This window comes from Bombus vancouverensis, chromosome 6 (assembly GCF_051014615.1).
Source record: "Bombus vancouverensis nearcticus chromosome 6, iyBomVanc1_principal, whole genome shotgun sequence".
NCBI classification, from domain to species: Eukaryota; Metazoa; Arthropoda; class Insecta; order Hymenoptera; family Apidae; genus Bombus; species Bombus vancouverensis.
The window spans coordinates 13,481,993-13,507,931 of NC_134916.1; the positions used below are offsets into that span (position 1 = coordinate 13,481,993).

The 25,939-nt window shown below is 44.7% G+C and overlaps 1 protein-coding gene across 11 annotated transcripts in view; it reads left to right on the top strand.

Annotated features, from left to right (window-relative positions):
* The window catches only part of LOC117155789 (cell adhesion molecule Dscam2), a 175,238-nt gene that overhangs the window by 119,890 nt on the left and 29,409 nt on the right, over window positions 1–25,939 (top strand). For all 11 annotated transcript variants that reach the window (XM_076619524.1, XM_076619522.1, XM_076619523.1 and 8 more), the window contains 3 exons: window positions 3,300–3,449; window positions 15,663–15,988; window positions 21,970–22,219. In XM_076619524.1, coding sequence (XP_076475639.1) covers window positions 3,300–3,449; window positions 15,663–15,988; window positions 21,970–22,219 — 726 coding nt within the window. The remainder of the gene's footprint in view (window positions 1–3,299; window positions 3,450–15,662; window positions 15,989–21,969; window positions 22,220–25,939) is intronic.

A 25,939-nucleotide genomic window follows, 5' to 3' on the forward strand; every position in this document is an offset into this window, starting at 1 on the left:
TCTCCATTCATGCGTGTTACACGTTGTACACGGGATCGCAGGGATACGGGCAGGGGTTCCGTGAAGACTTGCAGCGAGATTGAATCCGCGAAATCGGGTAATGCCTCTCCGACCCTGCTGTTGCTGGCGTTGCGTCTCTCCTGATTCTATGGTGGCGTCCTTTTTCGGCTGAAGAACGTTCGGGCTCCATAATTCACCAGCGAGAACCATAGCACCGACATGCTATTCTGCCGTTGCAGGCTGCGGTCGGCTTATTCGAGCATATTATTCCGCGTGTACATGCAAAAATATTCGCGTGGTCGAATCGACTGGTTAAATCCCGTGCCATCAGCCAAATAGACAGTCTGTCATTTTCCCGTGGCGCCAGTCAGTATATCCACCCGCGCCCCTGTTGCCAGTGTTTTATATCGCGGACCCTTTGCCGCAGTCCATTACTCTTATTAGCACGAAATTCCAGTCACGCGGCTGAAACGAGGTTTTCCAGTCGGTCGGCGGAAAGGAAATCTCGCCGCGATTTCGCCCGTCACTTCTTGTTGACCGTCGTCCACCGATCGATGCTTCTCTCGTTGCCATTTCGATGACTCACAAAAGCGAGATGAAAAGCTGCTTAAACGATTCTCATATTTCGCTTAAAGCTTTCAGGGGGGATTAAAGAGCCCTCGGCTGTGTTACGAGATCGAAGTTCTCGAAGAGGTTCGAATAGTTGCGGTATCCGGCAACCCGATACTTTCGACATTCAGTTATCGGTTTTCTACCAGTTTATAACTGTTATTTGTGCTACGTGTTCGATAAATTATTTCGAGGAGTTCACGACGAGCAACGAATCGGTCAGCGTGTAGACTAACAAGTGGTCAACTAAATCGTTGTAAATGGATTTTTTAGTGGTACCGTTGCGTTTATCGGTCTTGAAAGGCTGGCATTCGCAGATTGAAATATTGGCCAGTAGTCGAACCGCGCTATAAGTCAGCCTTGTCCGCCGTTCTCTCATTTATCGTTGGCTTGGTCTTTGGAAAATATCTATCGCTAAACATGTTCGATCTTCGTCCAATAGTTGAAGCTTTCTCTCATCTAGGAAACTCGGTCAACGATTCACAACGATTCGCAATAGCGCACGGTTTCTCGCGAAAACGAGGCCGTTTAACGCCCGCAACGACTAATTTGTTGGATAATAAAATTTCCTCTCCAAGCCTGTGCGCGACGTATGCAAATACGAGGCTGCAGCGAAATCGTAGACCGTCCAGACATTTTTATAGGAGCCAGGCTTTCTCTCATCTTCGTTGCAACGTTTTAGCGCAGTCGTGGCGTATCAATCGCCCTCAAGGTGCAACCAGACTTTACGCGAATTCCTACTCTCGCTTCGGCTATAACGGTCGCGTTTCAACAGCGGGAATATCGAGCAATTTCCTCGAGAATAATGCAATACATAGAGGGGCCAGGAAGTAGGTAATACGCGTGATACAACGAACGACGAAATATTGACACTGGTACGCGAGAACCCGGCGATGGGAGTATGAACGGGGGTGAAAAACCGATGGAATGGAAGAGAATGAGACGAGGGGCTGGGACAACGAGCATGAATACTGTATCGGAGCAAATGCAGTCGTTTATACATCGAGGTGCGAACTCGTGGGCAAAAACATTTTCGCGCGATGCATTTTCTACCGCGTCACGCACGACACCACACACGGACCATTCCACGTTGAAAATGGTCACGGAAGAAGGGAATTTACGTAATATATTTCGTGTCAGCCGAGAGAAAAAAGCTGGAAAAATAGCGGCTAAAGCGTCCCTTTGTGCCGCGTGGCGTCACTCGTGCAACGATTTCGCGTAATTTACATTAGAAGGCGCGGCCCGTATCGTGGTTCCTCTTTCAACGTTGTTTCACCCTTCTCGTCGCACATCCTCCTACCCGACTCTGTTCTCTCTGCACTCTGTGCTTGCGAACCCAATCCAAATGAATCGCTATTAGTTCCTCGGATTTCTATAAAAATAGAAATTTTGATACGATCGCTGACATTGATATTTCAGAAAATGAATTGTAACGAAATTTACCGTTAATTGTTATTGGATTTTCCGTCCAAATACAATTTCCATTTCCGTCGCGTCTGGTTATTTCGTTTTTTGGATCAACGATCCTCGCCGATCGGTGAAACGCGATCCGAACGATATTGTCGACGCCATTGCGGCTGAGTTTTCGCAGAATTATCGATCAGAAAACCGGAATTATTGCGACAATTCGCTCGTGTACGTTCGTGCACTTCGGGTACGTTCGTTCGAGCGTATCAAGTTCGCTCAGAACGAATACGCTCGAAATATAATTTTCCCATGTGTGCGCCATTATGCACATGGCAGAGCAACTTGTGTACGTTAATCCGATAAGGTGCGGTGCGTTTGAGCAGAAGTTGGATCAGCAAAAGGAAATAATTAACACAGATTCGGCTCGAGTGGAAACGATTTAGCAGAAACAATAATTTTACTTTACGTGGATTTACGTTTTGTCGATGGCTATCTAGAACTTTTTTCGTCGTCTGAAATAATATTTTTACAATGACATTAAGTAAAATAGTGTCTTAAAATTAGTCGAAATAAAAATTCCTCCCTTCGTTGCGAACTTCGCCGATCCAACAAAGAGAAAGGGAACAACGAAGAAAAATAGTTGGTTTATACTAAACAAAAGCAACGTGGCAAGTGTCAGGCTATATTTTGTCTCCTCGGAAGGTAGCCACGTTGAGGACGCGCAGATTACACGATTGACGCACAGCTAACCCGCGAGATTTTTTACGAGCATCGATCCGCATGCGACTGTATGGAATTAACTGGTAACCGGTACGCATCCCTGCAGGCTATGCCCGGCATAGTGGCGGCCGTTATTTCGGTCAAACGCAGCAACGCGTCCAGACAACGACAAAATTTTCATTTTGCTCGACCGCTTAATTGCAGCGTTGGCCTCCATTAAACGGACCGGGCCTAGTTTCCGAATCATTTTCCACCGCTCCTTCCCAACCTGGACGGACGCGCCCGCCCATTTTTATTATTCGTCAATTTACGACGCGTGCACCACCGACACGGACTCACCGACGGGAATTTCCCATTAAAGGAATTTGCATATTAATGGAACCGCGCCGAGCTGTAAGCTACGATTGGTTCGAAATTTCGATAAAACAAAAGAAGACACAGAAAAAAATAGACAACGAAACGAAGATAAAGACGAAACGTTAGGCAAGGAATGAAAATAGAAAAGATATAGAATGAAAGCTAGGAGAAAATCACGGGAATCAGTGCTATGGATCTGTTTTCAGATGACAGACATCATATGCTGCCAACTGGAGAGCTTCTGGTGTTCTCGGTGACTTCGTCCGACGCCCAGTCCAGTTATCGATGCCGGACCGTGCACCGCGTCACCGGAGACACTGTGGAAAGTTCCTCGTACGCCAGACTCGTGGTTACCGGTAAGTTTTCACAACGATACACACCTGGTCGCGTTGTTCCGCGGATCGTTGGTCCGCGACCCGTCGAACTTTCGTCCCGCTGAATATTTAATGGCCGGCAAATGCAGGAGAAATTTCTCTGGCCGCTCTTGGCAAGTAGAGTTCCACACCACGGAGAAAACCGCTGTGACGTGTCGTAGACCCAGGTGGAGCGGTTTAAACCACGGCAATAGCCGTATACTGTTGGCCTAGTTGTTTATTTCTTAGTCGTCCCAGGACAGTGGAAAATCTGCGACTACTTATGCAAATTCATATAGCGAAAGAAACTGTTGTAGGATTACACGGAGGAAACGTTGGACTGGTTAACTACGCGACTCGCTTAAATTTAAACGCCTATTAAAATTGTAGTATGTTATCGATCAGCGAACCTTATCGTAAATCATTGAGCGGGGCAATTAGCTTTTCGTGAAGCTAAAATTAATGTGTTCGATTTTCGATGACGGAGGCAGCGCTGGCTTAGTATACGAGGAAAGGAAACAAAAGAGCGCAAAAAACGGCATAGAGTGACAAGGATAACGGAGAAAATGAAATAACGGAAGCGACACAGAAAGAGGACGAGAAAGACAGAAAAGGAAGGGAAAGAAAAGATAAAGGAAGGAAACGGAAAGAAACGAAGGAAGGAAGGAAGAAAGTCATTAAGAGTAGTATCTTCGTTGCTCTAAGTCCATGATTTACGTAGAAATGACTTAATACTTGTTTCAAGTAGGATTTCAGTGCCTTGCCCTTTGATCATTGCTTACTTATTTACTTTATTCGATAATTTAATTATTCGTGCTTTATTCTGCAAAATATTCTGGAAATATTTATATTTATATTCCGATTGGCAATATGTTTAATAATTATATACGGTATTTACATATCTTAATAGAATGAAATATTTATGTCACGTATTCATGCAGATTTTATGCAAATATTGGCAGTGTAGCACGGATGAAACCTGTATCTCTCATTGTTAGAAACCCTTGATTTATAACAGAATTTTCCAGAACCATCGCGGCTCTTCGTAAGATCACGAGCCGAGAACATACGAACGTTCACATCTCAGAGATATCCAGTGAACATTTCATGCATCTACTTAGACGCGATCGTTTATACATATAACGATCTCACGCATACCTTTTGCATAGTAAATCATAATGCATTGTTACGCGTTTCCCGTGGCGGCGGGCAGGCCGCTGTTCGTTCGGCTGTTCGCTACTCGCGTGCACGCGCTCGCGAGCGTTCTGGCTTCTTCATGAATAAATCATGAATATCCGAAATGCTAATGGCCGAAACGTCCACCACGGGTCGTCGGTTGTTTCTCCGACGAGCGGAGTGCTTCGAGTCGTAAACAAAATACACCGACATCGCTGAAAATACGAGCTGATTTCGAATGGTCCGCAGCTTTTACGCGCATTCATCGCGCGTTCTGTTGCCCATAAATAGGTTATAACCTAATTACGAGCATTGTCGTGTGAGCACCATGCGAGCTTCCGCGCGATGTCACGGTGTTTCCACCTCTGTGTGGATTGTTTCAATCGTCGTTATACTCGAAACGGATCCACCGTTGTTGGTGCCGTGTTTCCTGCATCCAGATACTCCGACTCAAAGGAACACCGATATTTATTGGAAGCGTAATCCACTTGTGAATGACGTTTTAACGATTTTCCCTTGTCACAGTAATTTAATATTCATCGTGAAAGTTGAATGTCGAGTCGTACCGACGCGACGATATTTTCTTAACGCGCATTCGAATTTCCCATCTCTTTCCTTCTCTGAATGACGAAGAACCTCCTCTTTTTTTCTATTCATTTCGAACTCCCGAAGAGAGAGTCGAAGCAGTTTTTTGAAGGGGCGTGATTTAAACTTTTGGAAAATTTCTCGGAACTTAAAAACACCTCTCTTTTTATAAAAACTTGGCCAGAGAACACGTTCCTCTCTCGCTATGGTGTTCGGCGAACGGTATCATTATCTAAGCGATCGTAATCAACCCTTGTTAACGATCTAGCTGCGAACACGATGGTTGGTCGACGCACTTCATCCCAAGCTCAGAGAGCTGCTGATTCGTAAGACATAAAATAGGTCGAACGTGGATGAGCGGCTGGAACAATAGGTAGCTAATGATCAAAGTGCAAGTTGAGATGCTCCGTCGGCCGCTACACAGAAGACACAAAATCGAATGCGAGATGAACATATTGTTCGTTAGTTGCACGCCACCTCGAACAGCGAAATCAGGAGTCTGTTGTACGGCGAAGTACGGCCGAAGGAGAACATTTTTGGAGACTTGGTCGAGCAGAGTATCTGTACAGCGAAGAAATTGAAACCAGAATTTAAATTCGACAAAAATATACAGGAATATTATGAGACGAATTTTGACAAGAAATTTGGTCTGACTAACGCAGGTGTACTACTACTGACACACACGTCGATCCATTTTACCTATTGTTGTTAGATTCTACTCGTGAGTAGCATTACTATTGCAGTTGTTGCACAAGATTTAAAAAGAGAGACAAACGAGTGAGCAACGTGTTAAAATAAACGCCAAGCCGCTAAATAAAAAAATATACTACTTAAAAATCAAGATCTTTCTGACGAAGAAACTATGAAATAACGATAATACATTAAAACAAATCGATAAAGTCAGTCCAGCTTGAAATAATTGTTCTCGGAAAAATAGCAAGAAATCCATTAGAATCAACCTCGGCAATTTACCATTATCCGAAAGATGCACTTAATTTATCACGCTGGAATGTACACGCAGACAGCGCGAACGTCGTGAAAGACTATAGCGTCGAGTCACGGGAGAGATAAGACAGCGAGAAATTAATTGATTTCTCCAAGCGCAGGCAACATTGCGAGGCAAAACGCAAGTTTGCGAGAGTCGGTCCGCATCAGTGTCTCGCCATTGCGGCACCTGTCGGTTCCTCTTTTTATCGTAGTCACCGCCATTATCCAACCTAGCATTTTTCGCAAGCTTTCACTCGCTACTTGCCATCCTCGTCACATTAAAGTTAGAACGCCACGACACGCCGCCATTTTAGGAAAGCGCCGCCTTTTAAGCCGACTGTCCATTAAAACAGCGGTAGCCGGATGAACCGCGAGTCGTTTTAAAACTGGCATTCCTTAAACCAAATGCAGCCACCGCGTTTAGCTCGTGGACTAATGGACCATGTTTCGATCGACTGGAGCGTGAGACAGCGACTCGTTTCCCTTCTCGATGTCCTTTCGTCGCAGCGAGTGAAATGATTCGCGTCGAAACGAAATCGCCGTGGAAAGAAATCTGAGAACGCTTTTTGCTCGCGACGTTCTTCGAGGAAAGCTTAATCTGTACTCCGTGTCGTGTTACCAGCCTCCTCCCTGTGACATTTAGCGTTTCCCCTTGTGTGTCTGCCAGATGGGGACGTGACTGTTTTAACTCGAAGCACAGCAGCTTGGTGCGGGGATGTTGAAGAATTGGTTCGCGTGGAAACAGCAAGTTCCTCGCGTTTGTCTGTTGGCTCGAGGAGTAGTTTTGGCTTTCGTATTATAATACGAAGAAGAAGTTGGGGAAGATTGTTTCTTCTAATAGACCCTCTCTAAACGATAGAACAATTGAAAGGAAACACTTCATCCTGTTGTATACGAAGTATCAAAGAAATTTCTTATCGCTGATTCGGAAGCCTGTGTACATTCGCAAATGCAATTAGAGCAGAACGTTGTCTCCGAACAGAGAGTTCGCTCGCTAACAATCTTGCACGAGCAAACTGGCGAAATTGGAAGTTTTATCGGCGTATCCGGGCTTTCAGGTTCCTGTATCGCGATATTCGCGATCATTTATCGATATGTAGCTCTGGCCATAATCGTATAATTCGATACCACGGTCACTTTGGCGAAAAGAAAGTTCGTGACCTGACAAAGTTTAATCGAGCGTCGAATTAGTTCCATGGTCGAATGGTTTTCCGGTAGTTTAGCATCTCTCCTCTCTTTTATTCGTCCGAAATTCCTGTCGACGCCGTGGTTTTTGCACGGCGAGCAACTCGATAGCCCGCTAGGAACGCGCCCTAGGTTTCTCGTCCGAAGAAAACTGGTATTTTCGAGTCTCGGCTGAAATCCAAAGAGTAACTCACACCGACGCGCATATCCAACGTGACAAAGAAGAGTCTCGCCACTAAAAAGTTTCGCCAACGTGACGCTTTATTTACGATTCGACCGACCGCTGTTGCGCAGGGATCATAAAAGCTGATGACAAATGAAACTCGTTTCGAAGCGTTGATTTTGTGATACAATACGAAAGGAGGATGTATATCGTTACATACATAGAAGATGGCGGAATAGATGTTCAGGTGACTTCTACAACTTTCCCAAGCTTACGATGCAAACAATTTGCTATTTTTGAAGGTTCGAGTACTTATTTTAGTTTGCGAGGAAATCTTCGCTTTACTTTCGAAAGCCAACAAAATAGGATCAATTTCACTTTCTCTGCAGATATACAGAGTTAGGCGCATCTCAAGCCTTACGACGTGTTGTGACGTAGCAAACTCGATTAAATTTCGTTTGCCGTGTAACCAGTCGTTATCTCAAAAATAGTGCAATAATTTACGAAAACCAATTATAACAGTAGCAGTTTTATTAATATCGTACAAACTCTTACTGTGTACACTGGTGAGATCTTAGTACTAATTTACATGTTAAGATGTTATATGTTTCAAGCTAAAGAAACATCCTGTAAACTATCTACGAAGTAACGGTTTGCAGGTGCGAGCGACACAGCGGTAAGAGTGGCGCGCAACTTGGCCAAGAGGTGGTTATCGCGATGATAAACGCGGCCGCGTTGGAAATTGTAAATTCAGATTTATAGCGTTTATTCGCTACACCTGGGAGGGCTGGGAGAGGAAGTATAGATCTGGATCGGGGTGGCGGGAATAAAAACAAGCAGAAGGCTCGCGGGTTAGCGAACGTTGCACACGTTCACGGTATTACTTCTAAGTACTTTAAAGACTCTCCGGCTGGCAGCGTGGAAAAATGTTGAACTTTCGTAAATCCATGGAATAAGGCGAGCGGAGTTCCGTCGTGGTGTGCTATTATGAGATACCCCCGTGGCTTTTTTTGCCGGTCAATGGCGGCAGGATGCTCGAGGGATAGCAAAGAGAAAGGGGTGGGAAAGATAAAGAAGAAGGGAGGTTCGAGGGTGGAAACAGAAGAGCAGCAAGGAGGTGGAGGAAGCAGAAAGAAGAAGGAGACGCGGCAAAGAAAGAGGACGGGGTTGGATATCGCCCTATTGGAGACTCGACGAAAACGCAAAGTACAATCCACAGAGCCAGGATGCAGCCAGTCTGCGGAGCAACGTAGGCAAGAAACAATGCAGCCATCACGGCTCCAATCCCTTCGCTCGCTACCCCGCAATCTTATCGAGCCCAACCTACTTGTATCTCTCTTTTCCACTTCCTACGTAGCGGCTACGTGCGTTGTGTAGTCGCCGTCGCGTCGGTTGTGTGCATACATAATACATACGTACAAGTGTACACAAGGGAACGCTGTTGTACGGGCGAATAGGAAACCACCGAATGCGATGATTTGTAAGGAACTAGACAAGTAACATCGGGCTTCTTCGCGTACTGCTGGCAGACTCGACGAGCCGAATTGCACGACTAAGATATTCCACGTTGGTGGTGATTTTCTCCTGTTCGGGGACTCCTTAAACATAACCGATTATTATGACAGTCGATTGTTAGCTAAGAATTGCGCCCCTGTCGAGCACATCTGACGAAACGAACGTCCTTACGAGCGATCTTGAACTTTGCGAACAAATTACATACATACGTACATATGTAAATGTGCGACGCAATTTTCTCCTTTAGACGTTACAAAATGTTCCGACATAATACACGTAAAACGTGAATCGATGTTTGAAACACTTAGTTTCCTTGAGTCGAAGGAGCACAGACGAGAGGGTGAGTAGTCGGAAGATATAGCCGTTGACGAAGACAAACGATGGCAAAGCATCGTTTTACTTTTTCACGTCAAAATGCATGCTGCCGCGATTCATCCAAGCTAGCAAGTTATTTGTCCCGCTGAGTTTTGAATTTTACACTAGAGGATACCAGATACGCATCAATCTTCTTGGATTTCACACCTCGGTCCTCCCGAATACGACACGTTAATCCTGAAGCTGCAGAACGTAGTCGTTAATTTAACAACAGAAGAGCACGTCGACGATCGTTCTCGAGAGGAGAACAAACCTTCCCTTCAGCCACGAATATTGCGGCGTTCTCCGCTGTCGTTTTTCACGAACCGTTTGTTTATTTATACGACGGTTCTCTACACGGCGATACTCGATGGAACTACGATAGAACAAGTACGTAAATACCTTCTGTCGCGAAGAACAAACCGGAAGCCACACGGCGAATTACTTCTGTTCACAGTCGCGTGCCGCAGAAAAAGGTCGGAATGGAAACTTGAAGAAGAAAGAAGATTTTTGCCCGCCGCCTATTCAACACTTTCAAAACACGTAAATCTTCTCTACAGTGAGCGATCGGAGTCGCGGAGGAAGAAAATTCCGCGAGCAAAAAGCTCTACACGAAGAAACGTCCTTTTACGGAAAGAAATCTGTGTCGAAAAGTATTCCGACGGTGGTTGAAAATCACGTTAAGCCTCTAAACCGAAGTACCTTAATCTGTGATTCTTTCGCCAAGAACGGTTCACGCGTAGCAATGCTGTCGTCGCGTGATCGGGATTAAGCGTTAAGCAGCTTTTACAATAAGCAGACACGTGTTCGACGAGTGCAACGGATTCTCCTTTTCGCTGGCATTATACTCGAAAAACGACCTTTCGTTGAAGATGAAGTGTATCTGTTTATAGTACGAACAAACATGACGTAGATCGATGAAAAACTTATTACCTTCTCAGAAAAAGATGACTTCATAGAAGCAAGATAAGGTAGAGCTATTTGGATTAGGAGGATATTTTCGTCCACATAATTAATTTATCCAATAATCGACCCATTTGGATTATGAACAATTTTTAAATCACCTACATTTGAAAACAGTGAGATATATCGTATACCTACATTGGCAGCTCAGTGGCCATAGTTTTCTCAGAACATATGAAACTTCTCGTCTAACAATCTCGTCAAAAAGAAAGTTCGTTCGACTAATATTAATATTGTCAATTGTATTCATCTTAATTTAGCGACCTGTGTATATCGTTTCATTTCTGCGTGTCATTTTGTTATTCATTTTGTTAGTTTATTATAATATCACATCGTCGACTCAAATAATTCAAATCAACTATCCGTTCTCTGATATTTTTTGTCGTTAGACTCGAGGTACACGATATTTTCTCATTCTTTCGTTACGATGCTAAGGACTAATGGTGTCTCATAATATACAAAAAGTTTGATTATTCTGTGCGAAGTAGCAGATTGAATTCTAAGATGTTGAAGCTTGGATGACCCAAATAACCCCAGCTTCTACATCAAAAATATATATATATCACCTTTACTGTCTAAAATCTAGAGCGCGTATTTCGATAATCTACTGCAAATTGTTAGGGATTTGATGCTATATCTCTGTGGCGTAAGACAGCCAAACATTGGCTGTAACGCAGCCAAGAAAAATTACTGTCTGTCCTGAACAGGCAAGTACTTTCGAAAGTGTGTGCCACTCGGAAGATTCCCAAAGGCAAGGTACGGTTGGCAACTTCCTCGTGGCATTCGCACCGCGATAAATCTTCATTTCCGCCGTTATCCTTCTAATCTAATATTCTCGTTGAGTTACAGCTTTGTTCGAGTGCGCACCCCCGTAGCCGCCAGCTCCGATATCTGGTAATTTTGACGGGGAATAGTCAGAGAGTAAAACGAGCTAGATGGTAGACGCGTTTCTACCACTCTGTCAGCCCGTATAAATCAGATATAATTATTCGGAATTGTGGCCCGGCAGTACGCACGGAAACACGTGTACGTCTTCCGCGCAAATTGCGCTTCGGGTATCGCACGTTGTGACCTGAATTCTGAAGCAATCAGCGACTGGCATTAAATTACATATGCGCTCTATCGGTTCGAGAAGCCGCCACTTCGATGACGTAATTAGTCAACGACGTAATACGGTTTGCTGGTAACATAGCTACCAATTAATGTAGAGACCGGAGTTGTCGAGTAATTAATGAAGCCTGAACGATCTACTAATTCCCCTTGCCTACCAGCAGAACAACTCGATGCCCTTTCGACTTGAATCTTCTTGGCGAGAGGAAGTTTCGTGACGACAACGTTATATACATGTACTTGGGTTACTCGCGAGTAGGTACCTGCACTGTACATAGTTGGTTGGTGTAGTTGCGCTAAAGTACTTGCCATTTCCGTTCTTTTATTTCACCACTAATTTCGAAGGTTACGTTCAAGCGCAGAAAACTTTGTCCCTATTCCCTTTTTTTCCTTTTCTTCTTTTTATTTTTTGTTTTTTAATTCTCTTGCTCATCTCGGTTTTCTTCCGCGTGGTATAAGATATAAACACATCGGTTGCGTTTAAGGAATTATTTAGGGTCGAGGTGATTCATAAGGTTGGTACGTTGTCGCGTGGTCGCGAGGAATGACGTAGGAGGAACTTTATCGGCGGAAAAAGGCGAACGCGAAAAGCACGAGTCTCGCAATGGTCGGCAACAGACACATTGTGCGGCTAATTAGTGGCAACTTTATCACGGTGAAGTTGCTTGTTCCAGGTAAATACATGAGAAAGACCGGGCGCCATTTGAAATTCGCTTTGCCAACGATACACACGGCCGGTGTATATTTAATAGAGTCTTAATTGGAGTCGACGGCTCGAAAGGTTTAATTGGACATCGTTCCGCCGCGGTTTCTGCTCCCTTCAGCCCTGCTTTTTTCTCCCCGCCGCGCACCTCTCCCGTTCGCTCTGTCTCTTCTTCCCTGTCCCTTTTTCTCTAACGCTCTTTCACGTGACCTCGCTCGAGGATCGAGCCTCCGGATTACATAGTCAATGAGCGATGGTTCAAAGGATATCAAGATGTTCGTTTGAGCACACTGTCTGTCCGTTTAAACATCGCGCGTAGCAGCGCCGCACCACGCCGCCACTCGCTCTCTCTCTCTCTCTCTCTCTTTCTCTGCCTCTCTCTCTACTCGATACCGATCGTCGAGTTTCTGTACTTCGAAATCACTTGCCATTGCGGCTATTAATTAAAATTTTCTTCCATGTTCGATTTTTTTGGTTACCGCGAAGCTCTGCTCCCGTGGTAAAAGCATTTCGACGAAGGATACTTTTTGAAATTGTGCACGAGACTATCCGCGTTCTTCTTCCCAAATTAATTCTCCGTTTATGTCTGCGAAGATTCTCTGAGAAACTTGTATGTGGGATAGAGAAGGGGATAGAGATGCTATATCTTGTTTTTCAAAAAGTCATAACTCCGGTAGCAACGTAAATTCTCTTAGGAGATTTTTGTACGAAATTTCTACAGAAGCGACAACTTTGATTCGTTTCCAATTTAAGATTAATCGGCAGATCGTTTAAGAACATTTACAAGCCGTACATTCGAGATTCTTTAAAAGTTATGTTTCGGTTCGTTTAAGATCTTAGGGTTATCGTATCGAGGCTACTTAGAGGCCATTTAAACTCAGCCAGAAATCATACAAAAGTACTTCGATGTCGTTTAAAGATCTTTTAAAGAATGACCGGTAGATAAATCACAAGTCGATTCCATTTATAAGCCATTCGGTCGTCCGAAGAATTATTCGCTCAAAAAGAACTGAAAAACTTTCGTGTATGGAAAACTTACATTACCCTCCGTAATATCTTAAATAGAAATTCATAGTCCACGTTTAACACTGACAAGTTCATTCACTTACGCGTATATATCAAGACCGGTAAATATTATACGCGGAGGGTAACAGGTTGATTGACAATCCAGCCGATTATCTATTTAAACGGTAAAGATCCAACGAACCGGAAGTAAGAACGAGACACGCGGAGCTGTCACAGCCGAGGGGGCAGAATTATTAACGCGTGATCAAGCCTCTCGTCGCTAGGAGCAATCGGTGGCAAGCGAATTGCTTTCTTTTTTCTTTTTCTCTCTCACTCTCTTTCAATTCGAGTATCGATCGATCATCGAAGTTGCACTCTCTCTCTCTCTCTCTCTCTCTCTCCTTCCTGCTTCTTTTTTCTCCTTTTTTCACGGTTTTCCACCCCACGCCGACGCGCCGGTCACCGTCAACGCGAACGACGCTGACGTTGAGGCGTAAGTCGGATGTAAATGGCATAAAAAGTTTTGAGCGTGCATATGCACGAGCCGGTGCAACCGGGAGCGGGAGTATGAACAAGGGTGTGGTGGCGGGGCGTTGCTGGAATATGGCAACTGGAATTGCACATTGGTAGGAGCGAGAGAAAGAGGGACCGTGCTCCCTGGAGAAAGAGGGACGGTTTGAGAGGCAACGACAGAGAGGGAGTGAGAGTGAATATAGGCAGAACGAGACGGATAGAGTGCCTGAGCGACAAAGAGAGAGGCAGAGGCGAGCGACGATCAATACGCCATCAGCTTAAATTACAATAATAACGGCGACCAGACAAAGCGAGCGGACCATTATAAAATAGTGCAGTCGTAAAAAGCTGCCGTGTCGCGGAGTTCAACCGTACGACAAACACCATCCACCGTTTAGTCGATGCCGAAACTGAAATAAAATGTTCATCCATTCGGATATATATCATGGTATATATATTACGGTCGAAGATGTGGATAAATCGACAGTATCGTGTTGATTGTTACTTGTATTAATGGAAGATCGATGTATATACGGAATTAGTAGGTCTCCCTGTCCACGGACAGTATAAATTTCCAAGTCATTAAGCGCACCTATGCTTTTTTGATCGACCATAGATAATCAATTTTAATGGCGATACGTCACTGTGAACGATCTCTATTCGCGTGTTCCTACGTTCATTGTCTTCGGGAATTTTTTTCCCGCGCCTCAATTTCGTGACGCGCAATTATTCGTTAATATTTAAATGTCGTCGTTTCATTAACATTGAAATTATAACGATGTTCGAACAACACTTTGCGTCGATGAGCTTACATTTTGCAGGATAAATGCGCTGTATCCGCCAGATTTTTCGAATTAATAATAAAGATCCTTAACCGCGCTTGTTCGCGGTGTGTAATTAACACGATAAAATAATGTGAAAATGTAGAATTAAACGAGAGAGGAAGGAAATAAATGTAAATTTGCCGAGCATACTAACTCGGATAATACGTAACAGGGACAAAAGGAGCTCTTTCGCAGCTGTGAAAAATTGATACCGGGATCTTTGTCTCTTTCAACAAGTCCACGGAGATTTCTTTTCCCGCGAACGTCCGAAAGATTCAAAATGCGTTTCGAGGTATCAAGTGAGAGACAGTCGAAGAAAAATTGATGAAAGGAGATAAATCCATTCTTGTGGCCTACACTGTCTTTCTTTCCTCCGCCTCCCCTCTGTTTCTTTCTTTTTTTTTTTTGCTTTCATCGTTTAATACTTTTTAATCGTTACGTTTCACCGAACACTCTCGAACTCTTTAAATCGCCTTGAGAATATTTTCTTCGACGCTGCAAACGAACCAGGATCGTGAAAGTTGATCGCGCGAACCTTGAAATAACACATCAGTTCCAAACTTTTGCCATTTTACCCGTTCCACGATGAGAATTCACCATTCAGCAGGCCAACTGTGCTAGAACAGCCAGCGCGCCGGTTCGTATTTTCGATCAGAGCCTTAAAGCGAAACGTTTTGTTCGTCGGATGTGTCCAAATTTTTGCCGCTCCCGCATACACAGTTAAAATTGAACGCAACAAATCGACCGCCACGCTTTGTTTCGTTCTCCCTGTTTCAAAATATTCGTTCCACTGACTCTCTTATAGAGACAACCGTTCGATAAACTCCCTTACTTGCTTATAAAACATACACTTCAAATTTAACAACAGTGCAGTTCTACAATTGTATCATTTCGCGTTATTACAGAATTTGAAACTATACCGCAAGTACTTACATCAAGTTTAATATTCTATGGATTTCTAGCAACTGCGGCAACAGTTCTCCTGAATTACAGACATTCGGTAACTTTGCTCGGAATCTCAGTCGAAAATGCTAAATACCTTTGCATTATAGAAAAATATATAAATTTATAAATTTAAATATATAAATGTAACCTACAGCTCGGACAATCAAATAATCTTTTTCCATTTTCAGACCCTCATACCCCAGTTCCGCCAAGGTTCAATGAAAGAATGAGCCCAGCGCCTATACGCACGGGAGAGACGATCGTCCTTTCCTGCGTTTCACAAGGAATCCCGCCGCCCATGTACCTATGGTTTCGTGAGTCCGTGACGGGCACGGCGATGATCTTCAATTCAGAAAGGATCTATGCGAGAGCGGGCGCGCTGGTGCTGCAATCGGCAAGGGCGGAGGATGCAGGACGATACGTCTGTCACGCCAACAATACGGCCGGTTCCGAGATGGTCGAATTGGAGGTTTCCATTATAAGCAGCCTCTCCATTCACCTGGTACCTCAACAGGTTAGTTTTCCGTACTCTCGTTTAATCTTCGTACCAGTATCGAGCGTCATTTCTATCAGTAGCCTTTAAAATGATCGTTCGATCGTCTGTTTTATTCGATTGGTGATTCAATTAATGTACACGATGATGCGTGACTTATTGACTCATGCAGAATGTATGTTGATTATCGTTGCTTGAAAAAGAGGCGAATTGATAGCAAAAATTGGATCATGAAACATTCGACGTCAAAATGAAACGTTAATTAGATATATTAAAATAATGTTAAAATATGTTAATATAGTGGATAGGCGTCCTCCTATCCGGTCGCGCTTTACTCGCTCATATTTTTATTTATTATAAAGGAAACTTCGATATTTAAAGAAGGAATACACTATCTGTTTTCATTTTAAGTAGTAAATAAATTTTTCTGCAACTAAATATACCTTTCGTGTCATATACTGATCGTTGTTTTTGGATTAACCGACCGTTTATTATTTATACGTTTACTCGATTAGAAATTCCATAAAGAATGGTTACGAGAGAGTCTAGAGTCTACCATCCAATGCATATCATTTAGCAGACTTCGCAGAAATTCTCAGGACAAATTCAGTCACGGTCTGTCCAATCTCAAGCACTCATCTTTCCATGCATTTCGAACGTTCGCAAGCACTCGCGATAAATCACGCAAAATTCTCTTCCCTATTTTTATTCGTCAAAGTAGCTTGCAAATAACTTGGTACTCGTCCGGAAAATTGAAAGTAGCCTGGAATTCATTCGGAATAAACATCACGTAAAATCGATTTGGCCTGCCTATAGTTTCAACAGGTTAGCATTCGTTTCACCCCGGTTAAGTATCGCCAGCCAATCGATTCCGTTTTATCCGCTCGAAGGAAGACTTTGATTCGCCTTCGATATTGGTTCAACGATAGACGATACGGACGGACGATTATTTAAACGAAAAAGTTTCGTAAATTGTTGAAAAAATTGCACGTTCTCTCTCGTCCACGTGGTGTCTCAACAGGTTAAAGGCATTCTATCCGGCGTCGATTGGATTTCTGGAACGACCCGAACGATCCGGTCGTCGCCTTCCTGTTTCATCCCTCGTCGGATTATCCCAATACTTCGAGAAATCTTGAAACGCGCATCGCGTGACGATGTTGTCGATCGCTTCGACTCGCGCGTCACAAGTTTCCGATTCTCGAGGAAGAAGGGTGATGGTGCCGTCCGGAAATAAATTCTATAACGTTACGGTCGCACCGTAAGAAGCAGCAAAAGGACCGCGCGGTTCTCGATGATAAGTAGCTTCTCTTCATCCGACTGATACCTCAACAGGTTAGCTCTCTTTTATTCTATTTCGTAAACAACTCGAGAGCTACCGTGGTTACTTTTTCCTTTTTCCGCTTTCTGTTTTTTCTACCCTTTGCTTTCCTCCCTTTCTCGTTTCCTTCTCTGTCGGAGGAAGTTAAGGCTTCTCGACGAGCGCCGATTCTATTTTCAACAGATCTGTAAACTACCCCCAGCGTGCCTCCCTCGCAACGTAACGGTTCGTTGCGCCGCGACTTTGTTAAATCGATGATCCTCGTTTCTCCTGCCATGGACGACTACCTACGGTATCTCGAGGTCGCGAGCGCTTCACGAATAAATTCGCATCGACTACGGGGAAAGGGGAATGAGAGGGAAGTCTGGTCTTCGTTGTCATCGTTCCCGTCGCGTCGTCGTTGTCGACGTCGTCGTCGTCGACTAATTCTCATCGATGTGGATAATTGAACATCACGTCGCAGTAAACACGGTAGCGCGGATAACGACAGACCGAGTTACCATCCCTGCCAAGACGACGGATAGATCTTGAAAACATCGCACACAGTTGAAACGCTTGGTGTACCTATCTGTGAATATCGGCCGAAGAGAAATAACGAGCAACTCGTTCTGTTCACCGTGAACGAGACGTTGCTATTAATTAGTATTAACTTCCGTTAATTAGTAAGCCGGTTCGTGGAGTCGCTTCGAACCCGGTGCGATGCAGTTCTTCGTAGTTTCTTTGATCTTTTAACAAGCCTCGGTAATTGTGTTGGCAATGTCTGTCGGGACGATGAACGCGTATTGTGACGACGATAAAAGAGAAACCGGTCGAAGCTGGCAGCCTGAGTCGATCGACGTGCCTATGATTCACAACGATCGTGATTCGCGCACCATGGTTTCGTCGTTGCTGGGCTGCCAAAGTTATTGGATCGTGTCGAACCCCCGGGTGAATCGTGAAAATACGCGCCACGTACCGTGTTAAGCGTAACGCGTAACGGTGGCAGGTCAACCTCGCAAATCGTATATCCCGTCAAAACAACGAATCGCTGGCCGCACTGTACCGGGGCTGGTGCCGGAGCTGCTGCCGGGGTTGACCTCCGACGTCGCTGTAAGCGTATTAACCGGGGCGTCGATTGGCCGTGCAAAGCGAAATAATTAATAGCGTTTAAAACGAAATGTCAAAGGGGATGGATGCAGGTTGGTCCATTCAACCAATCGCCCTCCCCCTTCTATCCCACGCGAACGTTGATCCGATTTTCGACTAAAATTTTCAAACTTGTCGCTGAACGATTCGACGCTCGATTACGGTGATCCGATGCCGATCTCCAACCATTCGACACAAAATATACCCTCTCTCCCCTGTGAATTTGAGAAACGCGCACGGGATTTGAGAATCACTTGCATCGGGACTCGTAGTTCGTTCGTTCGTTGGGAAAGCTGGAAGGTTTAACCATCGTTGGAGCGGAAAATAGGCCATGGTTTTAATGTGTGCCGAAATTCGGTAACGGAAAAACGCATCGGATCGGTCGGTCGGTATGTGGTCGTTAGAACGACAGTCGATGGATCCTATAAAAAAAAAGAAAATAGGGATCGGCAATTGGTCCATATCATACCTTGATGGATAGAGAGAGAGAGAGAGAGAGAGAGAGAGAGAGACCAGGGAACAGAATCGATGAAATATCATTCATTCGCTGGAAGCTTCTCCATAACTTTCGCAGTCACCGGCAAAGAAACGCTCATTGCGGACGAATTCTCTCGTGTCTTAGTCGGCATTTGCTTCGATGGCGCTTCCTTCCATTAACGTGGCCTATTTTGTCCTCGCTTTATTAAAAGCATCGTCGCGTCTTCTCATTGCACGCAACGCTTCTTAACGCGAACTTCCACTTGATAAACTTTTTGATCGACTATTTAAACAGATAACCACGACGGGGGCTACCTCTGTCTGCCTCACAAATCGCAGTTTAACAACGTAGCTACGCGGACCGGCCTCCAAATTTTTCGTCCCACCAAAAATCTTTCGCGATACTTGATACAAGGCAGGTGGAATATACAGAAAAGGAAATAAGCCGGTGCAATCCGATTTATTCCGTTTTCACATAACAAAGATCGTTCCATTCTTCTAATCCTATGGAACGTTTACTCGACGACGCTCTCGCGAACGTAGCGAATCGAGAAAATTCCGTTGCATTCCTCCACTCCAACTTGAGCACACAGTCTTGTACACGTTCCACAAAATTTATGATTATTTGCCCCTATTTTTCTAGACATTCTCGCAATAATTCTCCCCGCCCCTCTCTCTCTCTCTCTCTCTCTCCTTCTCTCTATTTTCTGTTACTCCATTTACCCGGTATAGGAGACGCCTCGAAGGAAGACATCGAGTCAGTCTATATTGCGGTTATATCGACAATGTAAACGCATCGTTGGTCGTCGTAATAACACCACGATACCGCGAGGAGGAGACAAGAACAACGGGGACAAAGCGTGGATCGAGGTGCAACTCGACGCCCTCGCAGATTCGTCTTTTTTTTTTCTTGTTCCTTCACCCCTTGTAGTCAGCCCGTTCGGTCGCCTTTAAAGGTGGCATCCTTGCGCATCTTATTTCCCATTCCTTCCTCCGGCTGCTTGAATACCGTATCAAAGGATATTTAAAGCGGTCTTCGGTTTGAAAGAAAGTTTCCTTCGAGGTCGTGGAACAAAAGAAGCCAGGCGAGAGCAACGCGCGCGATCCTCTTGACAATATTTAATGGCCGTCGTCGTGGTTCGATTCAGCACGCGACGCCTCTCGTCGAATTTCTCTGCCCTTGAACCGACCGTTCGCGCCCTGTAACCCGAGGAAATCGGCCTCGCGATCCTACAATTTGAATATAGATCCCGCGGCAAGTTTATTGCAATCCATCGAACCGTACAGGAGAAAATCGGTCCTTTTTCATCGATCGGTGCACGCTCGATGTATTATATGCCCGAGGAATCTCTTCCACAAGCCTTTGACGCATGGAACGCCTTCGAAATTCATGACCCGAGGGTGGTCGACGTAACGCGAACTCGGCCCAAAGTGTACACTATACAATGTACATTGCACACCCATATGGGCGTATATGTATTGATATATCGGTGGTAATCAGGGCGCAGAATCGTCGTTGCCGTATATCGCCAATGACCGAATAAACGGGCCTCTTCAATAATACATAAGACGAGATTCCTAGCTAGATCAAAGGCTCGTTTCCTCGATCGGTGATCAATTAAGCGACTGAAAATGCATATGGAAATGCCAGTAAGCCACTCCATTCAACCGCGTTCCGGTACATCGGATTCGATGCCTCGCGGTAGGCATGCGGTCTATCTTGCCTGGCTCTGTCTTTTCTACTTAGCACCGGTTAATCCTACCATTAGCAGCGTTCCGATGCTTGTAATATAATAATAGCGGTGTACTAAACATTGTTGTATATTATAGTACCAGTTTCTCAAGTAATTAGAATGGTAAATAATTTACATCAGGAGGCACCTGAAATGTAATGGAAAATAATACTCTTGTCTTATAATAATGTCTTGTCCATTCCATATCCGGTAATTTGATCGTGTCTCTTTCGATATGTAGTTGCAGTTAAATGCGAAACATCGTATCAGGAATTCAATCGTCTCGCGACGTGAAACATCGTATCAAGAATTCAATCGTCTCGCGACTTATTATTGTTTCGTATATAAAAGCTTCGTCGTTGAAGCGCTCGCTACAACTCGTTTACAGAGAACGATTCTCGTTAATAGATAAATCAGATGCGAGGGCAAACTGATCAAAGGAAAATGACCGCGCGACCCGGAAGCAATTAAGCTCTCGAAGGTAGACGATGAAATACCAAACAGGACATTCGATTTGCCGGTATGCTCGCGCACGGTGTACTGGAATTCGCCTCGTTGTGCCTAAGCACGTTAGGCGTTTTCTCGCAGTGCGGTGCGACGTTCCAGAACGATCGCGTGCCACTTAGCCCTCGTACCTTTTTCACGATCACGTTTGTATCGACCTCTACAAAGCTGTCTACCGCGCATTAAACAGCTCCGATCTCTGATAATTTCGACGAAACGTTTGACAGAGATCAAAGGATGCCTTCCCGGAATCGATACTTCGTCGAAGTTTCCAAAATGGGGAAGGAAATTGGAGGCAGGTATTAATATGGCGATTCTTCTTGGCAAACGCCGCGAGCAAAGCTCAACCATGATATTATCTATCGTCTTTTGTGTACACGTCAGATTCCAAAGAACCCTGTAATCGGATCTTTACCTTCCGTCGTTACAATTACAAAATGCGTGCTGCTTTTGCCCACTAATATACATACGTATATATTATACATAATGTATAACGAGCCATCCTTCGAATAGAATCACGCAAGTACTATCAGATATCGTTAGTCGTAAAATCTGCAGCCGTTAGTTTGCCAACGCGTTGAAAAATTATCGTACAAGATATAGGGTATAGCGAGCTGGTATCGGGTTGTTAGCTTTTCGAAATCCTTTCTCGGTTATACACGCTCGTGCCGGAATCGATGTTCACGTCGAGAGGAACATCGCACAGCTGCTGTAGCTTGAAAGCAGAATCCACTCGAAATCGGCCAACTTTTCCTTTGGAACGATATTAAGTTCCGAGGACAGCCGAGGATATTAAATATGACATTTATTGGCGAACGTTCGCTCGGAATCGATAACTGTTGCAGGTCACCGTCGACCTCGGCAAGGACGCGGAATTTCAGTGTTCCGTCACTGGCCAACCAATCCCGGTGATCTTCTGGACCAAGGACGGACTTCCCGTGGGAGAAAGCGCCTCTGGTAGAAGCAAGATCACGGGGAAAGATGGCTCGACGTTGCGCGTCTCTTCTGTGGTGAGGGACGACAAAGGAATGTATCAATGCTTCGCGAAGAACGACTACGAGATGGTACAGGCGACCGCGGAGCTTCGACTAGGGGGTGAGTGGCTTTAATCTTTAAACTCTCATTCGCCCCCGTTTTATGAACAGTGCGTGGATAAGACGAAGGAAATGGACGAGACCGGAGGCCGTTAACGCCGTGGCCCTGGCACGCGAAATTACCTTTTCGAAAGTTAAAAATTTAAGGCCAATGAAAATATATCTGGCGTTAGACCCCATAGCTGGCGTTACCAAAGTAACCCCTCACTGCCCTCCCCGCCGCGAGTAATTCGTACAACACGAAGACGTACTTAAAGGCGCTGCGCAAAGAGTCAAGACGGATTAGTATACCTAAGCGCTCGTAACCTGCCTCCCTGGCGAGTTCCACGAGCTCCGTGGAAGTTTTATAAAAGTCTCGTTTGAAAATAATAAGGCTAAATTAAAGCTATTACCCGTTAACCAAGCACCAGCTTGGTCTCCATTGCAAAACTTTCGCACGACTACTTCGTCGACCTTTTTTTTGATAGCTTTTCATCGACCATTCGCGAAATTAAGTCCGTTAAACGAGGTACAAAAAAAAAGGAAGGAGGGGTACGTATTACGATGACGCTTTGTCCGGTCGGATGGGTTGAATATTTTTAATTAACGGGCACGTTCGCCTTCTGATACGCACCCGTGCCTCTCGGTCGACCCTTAGAGCGAGAGACGACGAGGAAGGAGGCCCTTCATTCGACTTAGATCCATCGACCAATCGATATCGAACCAAGTATAAAATTCTGCGAACCTTTAGTTTGGAATTTCATCTGGAATTTATATCCAGTCTGGCAACACGATTCCACGCTTCGTCGCATCCGGTTGCTCACCCCTTCCAACTTATTTGCTGCGAACGGTACTCTGTCTTTCTCTTACCTTCGCCCTTATCTGTGTCCCCAGGAAATCTCTCGTTCAACCGAATTCTTTCATTATTCCGTCGGTTTCTATCCCGATCTCGTCGCGTCTCCGCGGTCTAAACCCATTCTCGCGAACTGAACGAGCCAAGTTCGAGAAGGGCGACGCGACAAAAAGCTCGGTCTGGCTAGGTAGATGGGAAATAAGACTGCGCGAGTCGTGCAGGAACGAGAAGGAGTATGAGGCACGGCGGACGAAAGGAAAGGGTGAAGGAAGGGCGAAGAAAACGGCGAAAAGAAAGGAGAAAAAGCAGCAGAGAAGCGTCGAAAGGAAGAGAGAAAAAAATGCTTAACGAGGGCGATGCATAATGGAGAAAGGAGAAATCCACTGGTTGGCGTGCCGTGAAATAAATACATACCATTTGTCTTAGTCACGAGGGTGGGAAGCCGGGCGAGGCCGCCGCCAGCTCGTCGAGTGAAAGAAACGCATCGCCAGCGAACGGAGGGATGAGAACGTTGCTTAAAAGTGTTGGTATCCGCTCGAAATTCCCGCGCAAAAACGAACGCCGCAGTGACCAGGACGGATGGCCGCTTCGTCGGCCAAATATTCCCCGACTGACGTCTTTAAAACTGGCGTCATCGACGAAAAGGTCTTACTCCATGTGACATAATCCATTACCTTAAACGACGACGCTGTCAGTCGACCGTCTTAAGTGCACGTACATACCTACCGCTATTTTCGTCTTAGTGTCACGTACACGAGACTGAAGCATCAGCCGACATTTCTCACTGGCTGCTGGATGTTTCGAGTACCGATGTCTTCGTTTACCATCTTCCATCTACGAACCTCTTGTTTTACCAACTACTTCGAGACGCGAGAACAAGTACTCGAAAGCACGTTAACGTTTCTGGAGAACGGATCAAATAGCAGAAAAAAATCATAAGAGCGCGACGTGTAATATTGACTCTTAATTGGAGGAAATTCTGGTTCCAGCGAAATTGTGCATCGAGAAAAATATTTTAACACGAGTGTTGAGGTTATTCGATGTGTAAACAGAGAAAACTCGTGGATAAGTTGTAAAGCAGAAAAAATATATTTAAATAGAAGTGTAATTATAAGTAAGAATACAATTTGAGCTGGTCCAGATCCGCACGCTAGCTGTGTTACCCAATATAACTGAAAACCCCGAAGCCAACGTCGCCTGTCTACTGTTTATGGTCTGTCCTCGTCGCAGTCTTTTGTCTACACGCTGTCGATGGCTTCGGTGCTAGAGAAAACTAAAAAGACCAGATGTAGAGTTTTCTTAGAAGTGGTGACCACTTCAACAACGAGAAACGTACTTTTAATAACATCGAATTCGTAACTGGCGGATATCGTCTATCGCCGCGCGAGAGCAAAGTATCAGAAACGTTCAAGCTCAAATTTTCCTCTAAAACCACTACTTGTGACTAATTTAACGAAGACGAAGAGTCCATTTTATTCGACTAACGTTTGTGCTTCTAGCTCGTATTGAACGATGTCCTCGTCGAACGGAAAGAGCGGAGAAAAGACAGGCGTTCGTTTATTTCTCAGCTCGACTCTATTTCTCAGTCAAGGCATCGCACGGTGGAAATTTTTAAACGTCGAAAAAAGTTGGAATTCCGCCGATCGTTCGGTCTGCCGGCTAGAGAACACGTTCAGCTCTCCGCAGTTAATAACTTTCCCTTTCCGTCCGCCGATAAGTCACGACGTTCCCCGTTTGTACGTTCCTTTTGTTCACGCGGACGCACGGTCTCCTTTTCATTGACCAGCACTACTGTCCTTTTAAATAATTTATGCATTTAACCGGACGGCAGTCGGGAAAAAAGACCGAGAATCGAAATCGTTCTTTCTCCTCTTCTCGGTCTCTCTCCGCCTCGATGCGTTGTATCGCTTTGTGCAATTCGAAATAATTGGAATCGGACTAATCCTATCGCGTAACAAAGGGAAAGAATCAAAGCGGCCAACTTTTGTAACGATATCGAACCGACTTTGAAAAGGAGGAAACAGATGTACGTCCGCGTAACGTAGAATTCTTCTATTCACCGCGTGCGTGCTGTTTTCTCCCTATCTCCCATTCTTTCTCTTTCCTTCTACCAATTTATTTTACCGGAGATAGCAGAACGGTTTATGGAACGTACATATGGTCAGGGAAAAGAATTAGAGAGAAGGGGAATTTTGGCAGCAAGCCAAATAATTCCGCGAGAAAATTCTGTCGGTCGTGAAATTGCGAAATATTTTGTAAAATACCGGTATTAAATTTTTCACCTGACCATAGCATAAGTCAATATTCCGTCCGATTCGGGTCAAGCGCGTGTAGCGTTTTATTTTTAAATGAACGTAACAATAAAGGGGTGTTTGGAACGAACCGAACGGTAATTTCGAGCGGTAATACCCCGTCATCATTTTCATAGAACGCCAGAAATCCCAACGCCATTCGTGATACTGGCAAACTTCCATTTTATTTATACCGTTTTAACGCGTTTACAGAACTGGCAATCACGCCACGGTAAATAATGTCTTCCTGTCGAATTACGTTGCGTCGCACCGCGTCGTCCGATACGCTCCGCTTCCTATCAACGTGATCCGTTGCGTTTCCACGCAATCCACATACCAGAAGATAAAATACGCTAAAACGTTACTACGAGTTTAAACAATTTTTTAAATTATCGTTATTCCTAATCAAATAATCGGTGGGCATAATGAAAATGTTATAGACAATCGTTTCAAAAAGTTGGTACTAAACTTCTATATCGTGGATTCATTGACGTAAAATTCGATAGGCGATCGAGTGAGTAATCGCAACGCGAAGCACATGTAATGCAAGAAAGAACAATTATTCCGACGTTTCCATAACAACCGCGTAATGACAACC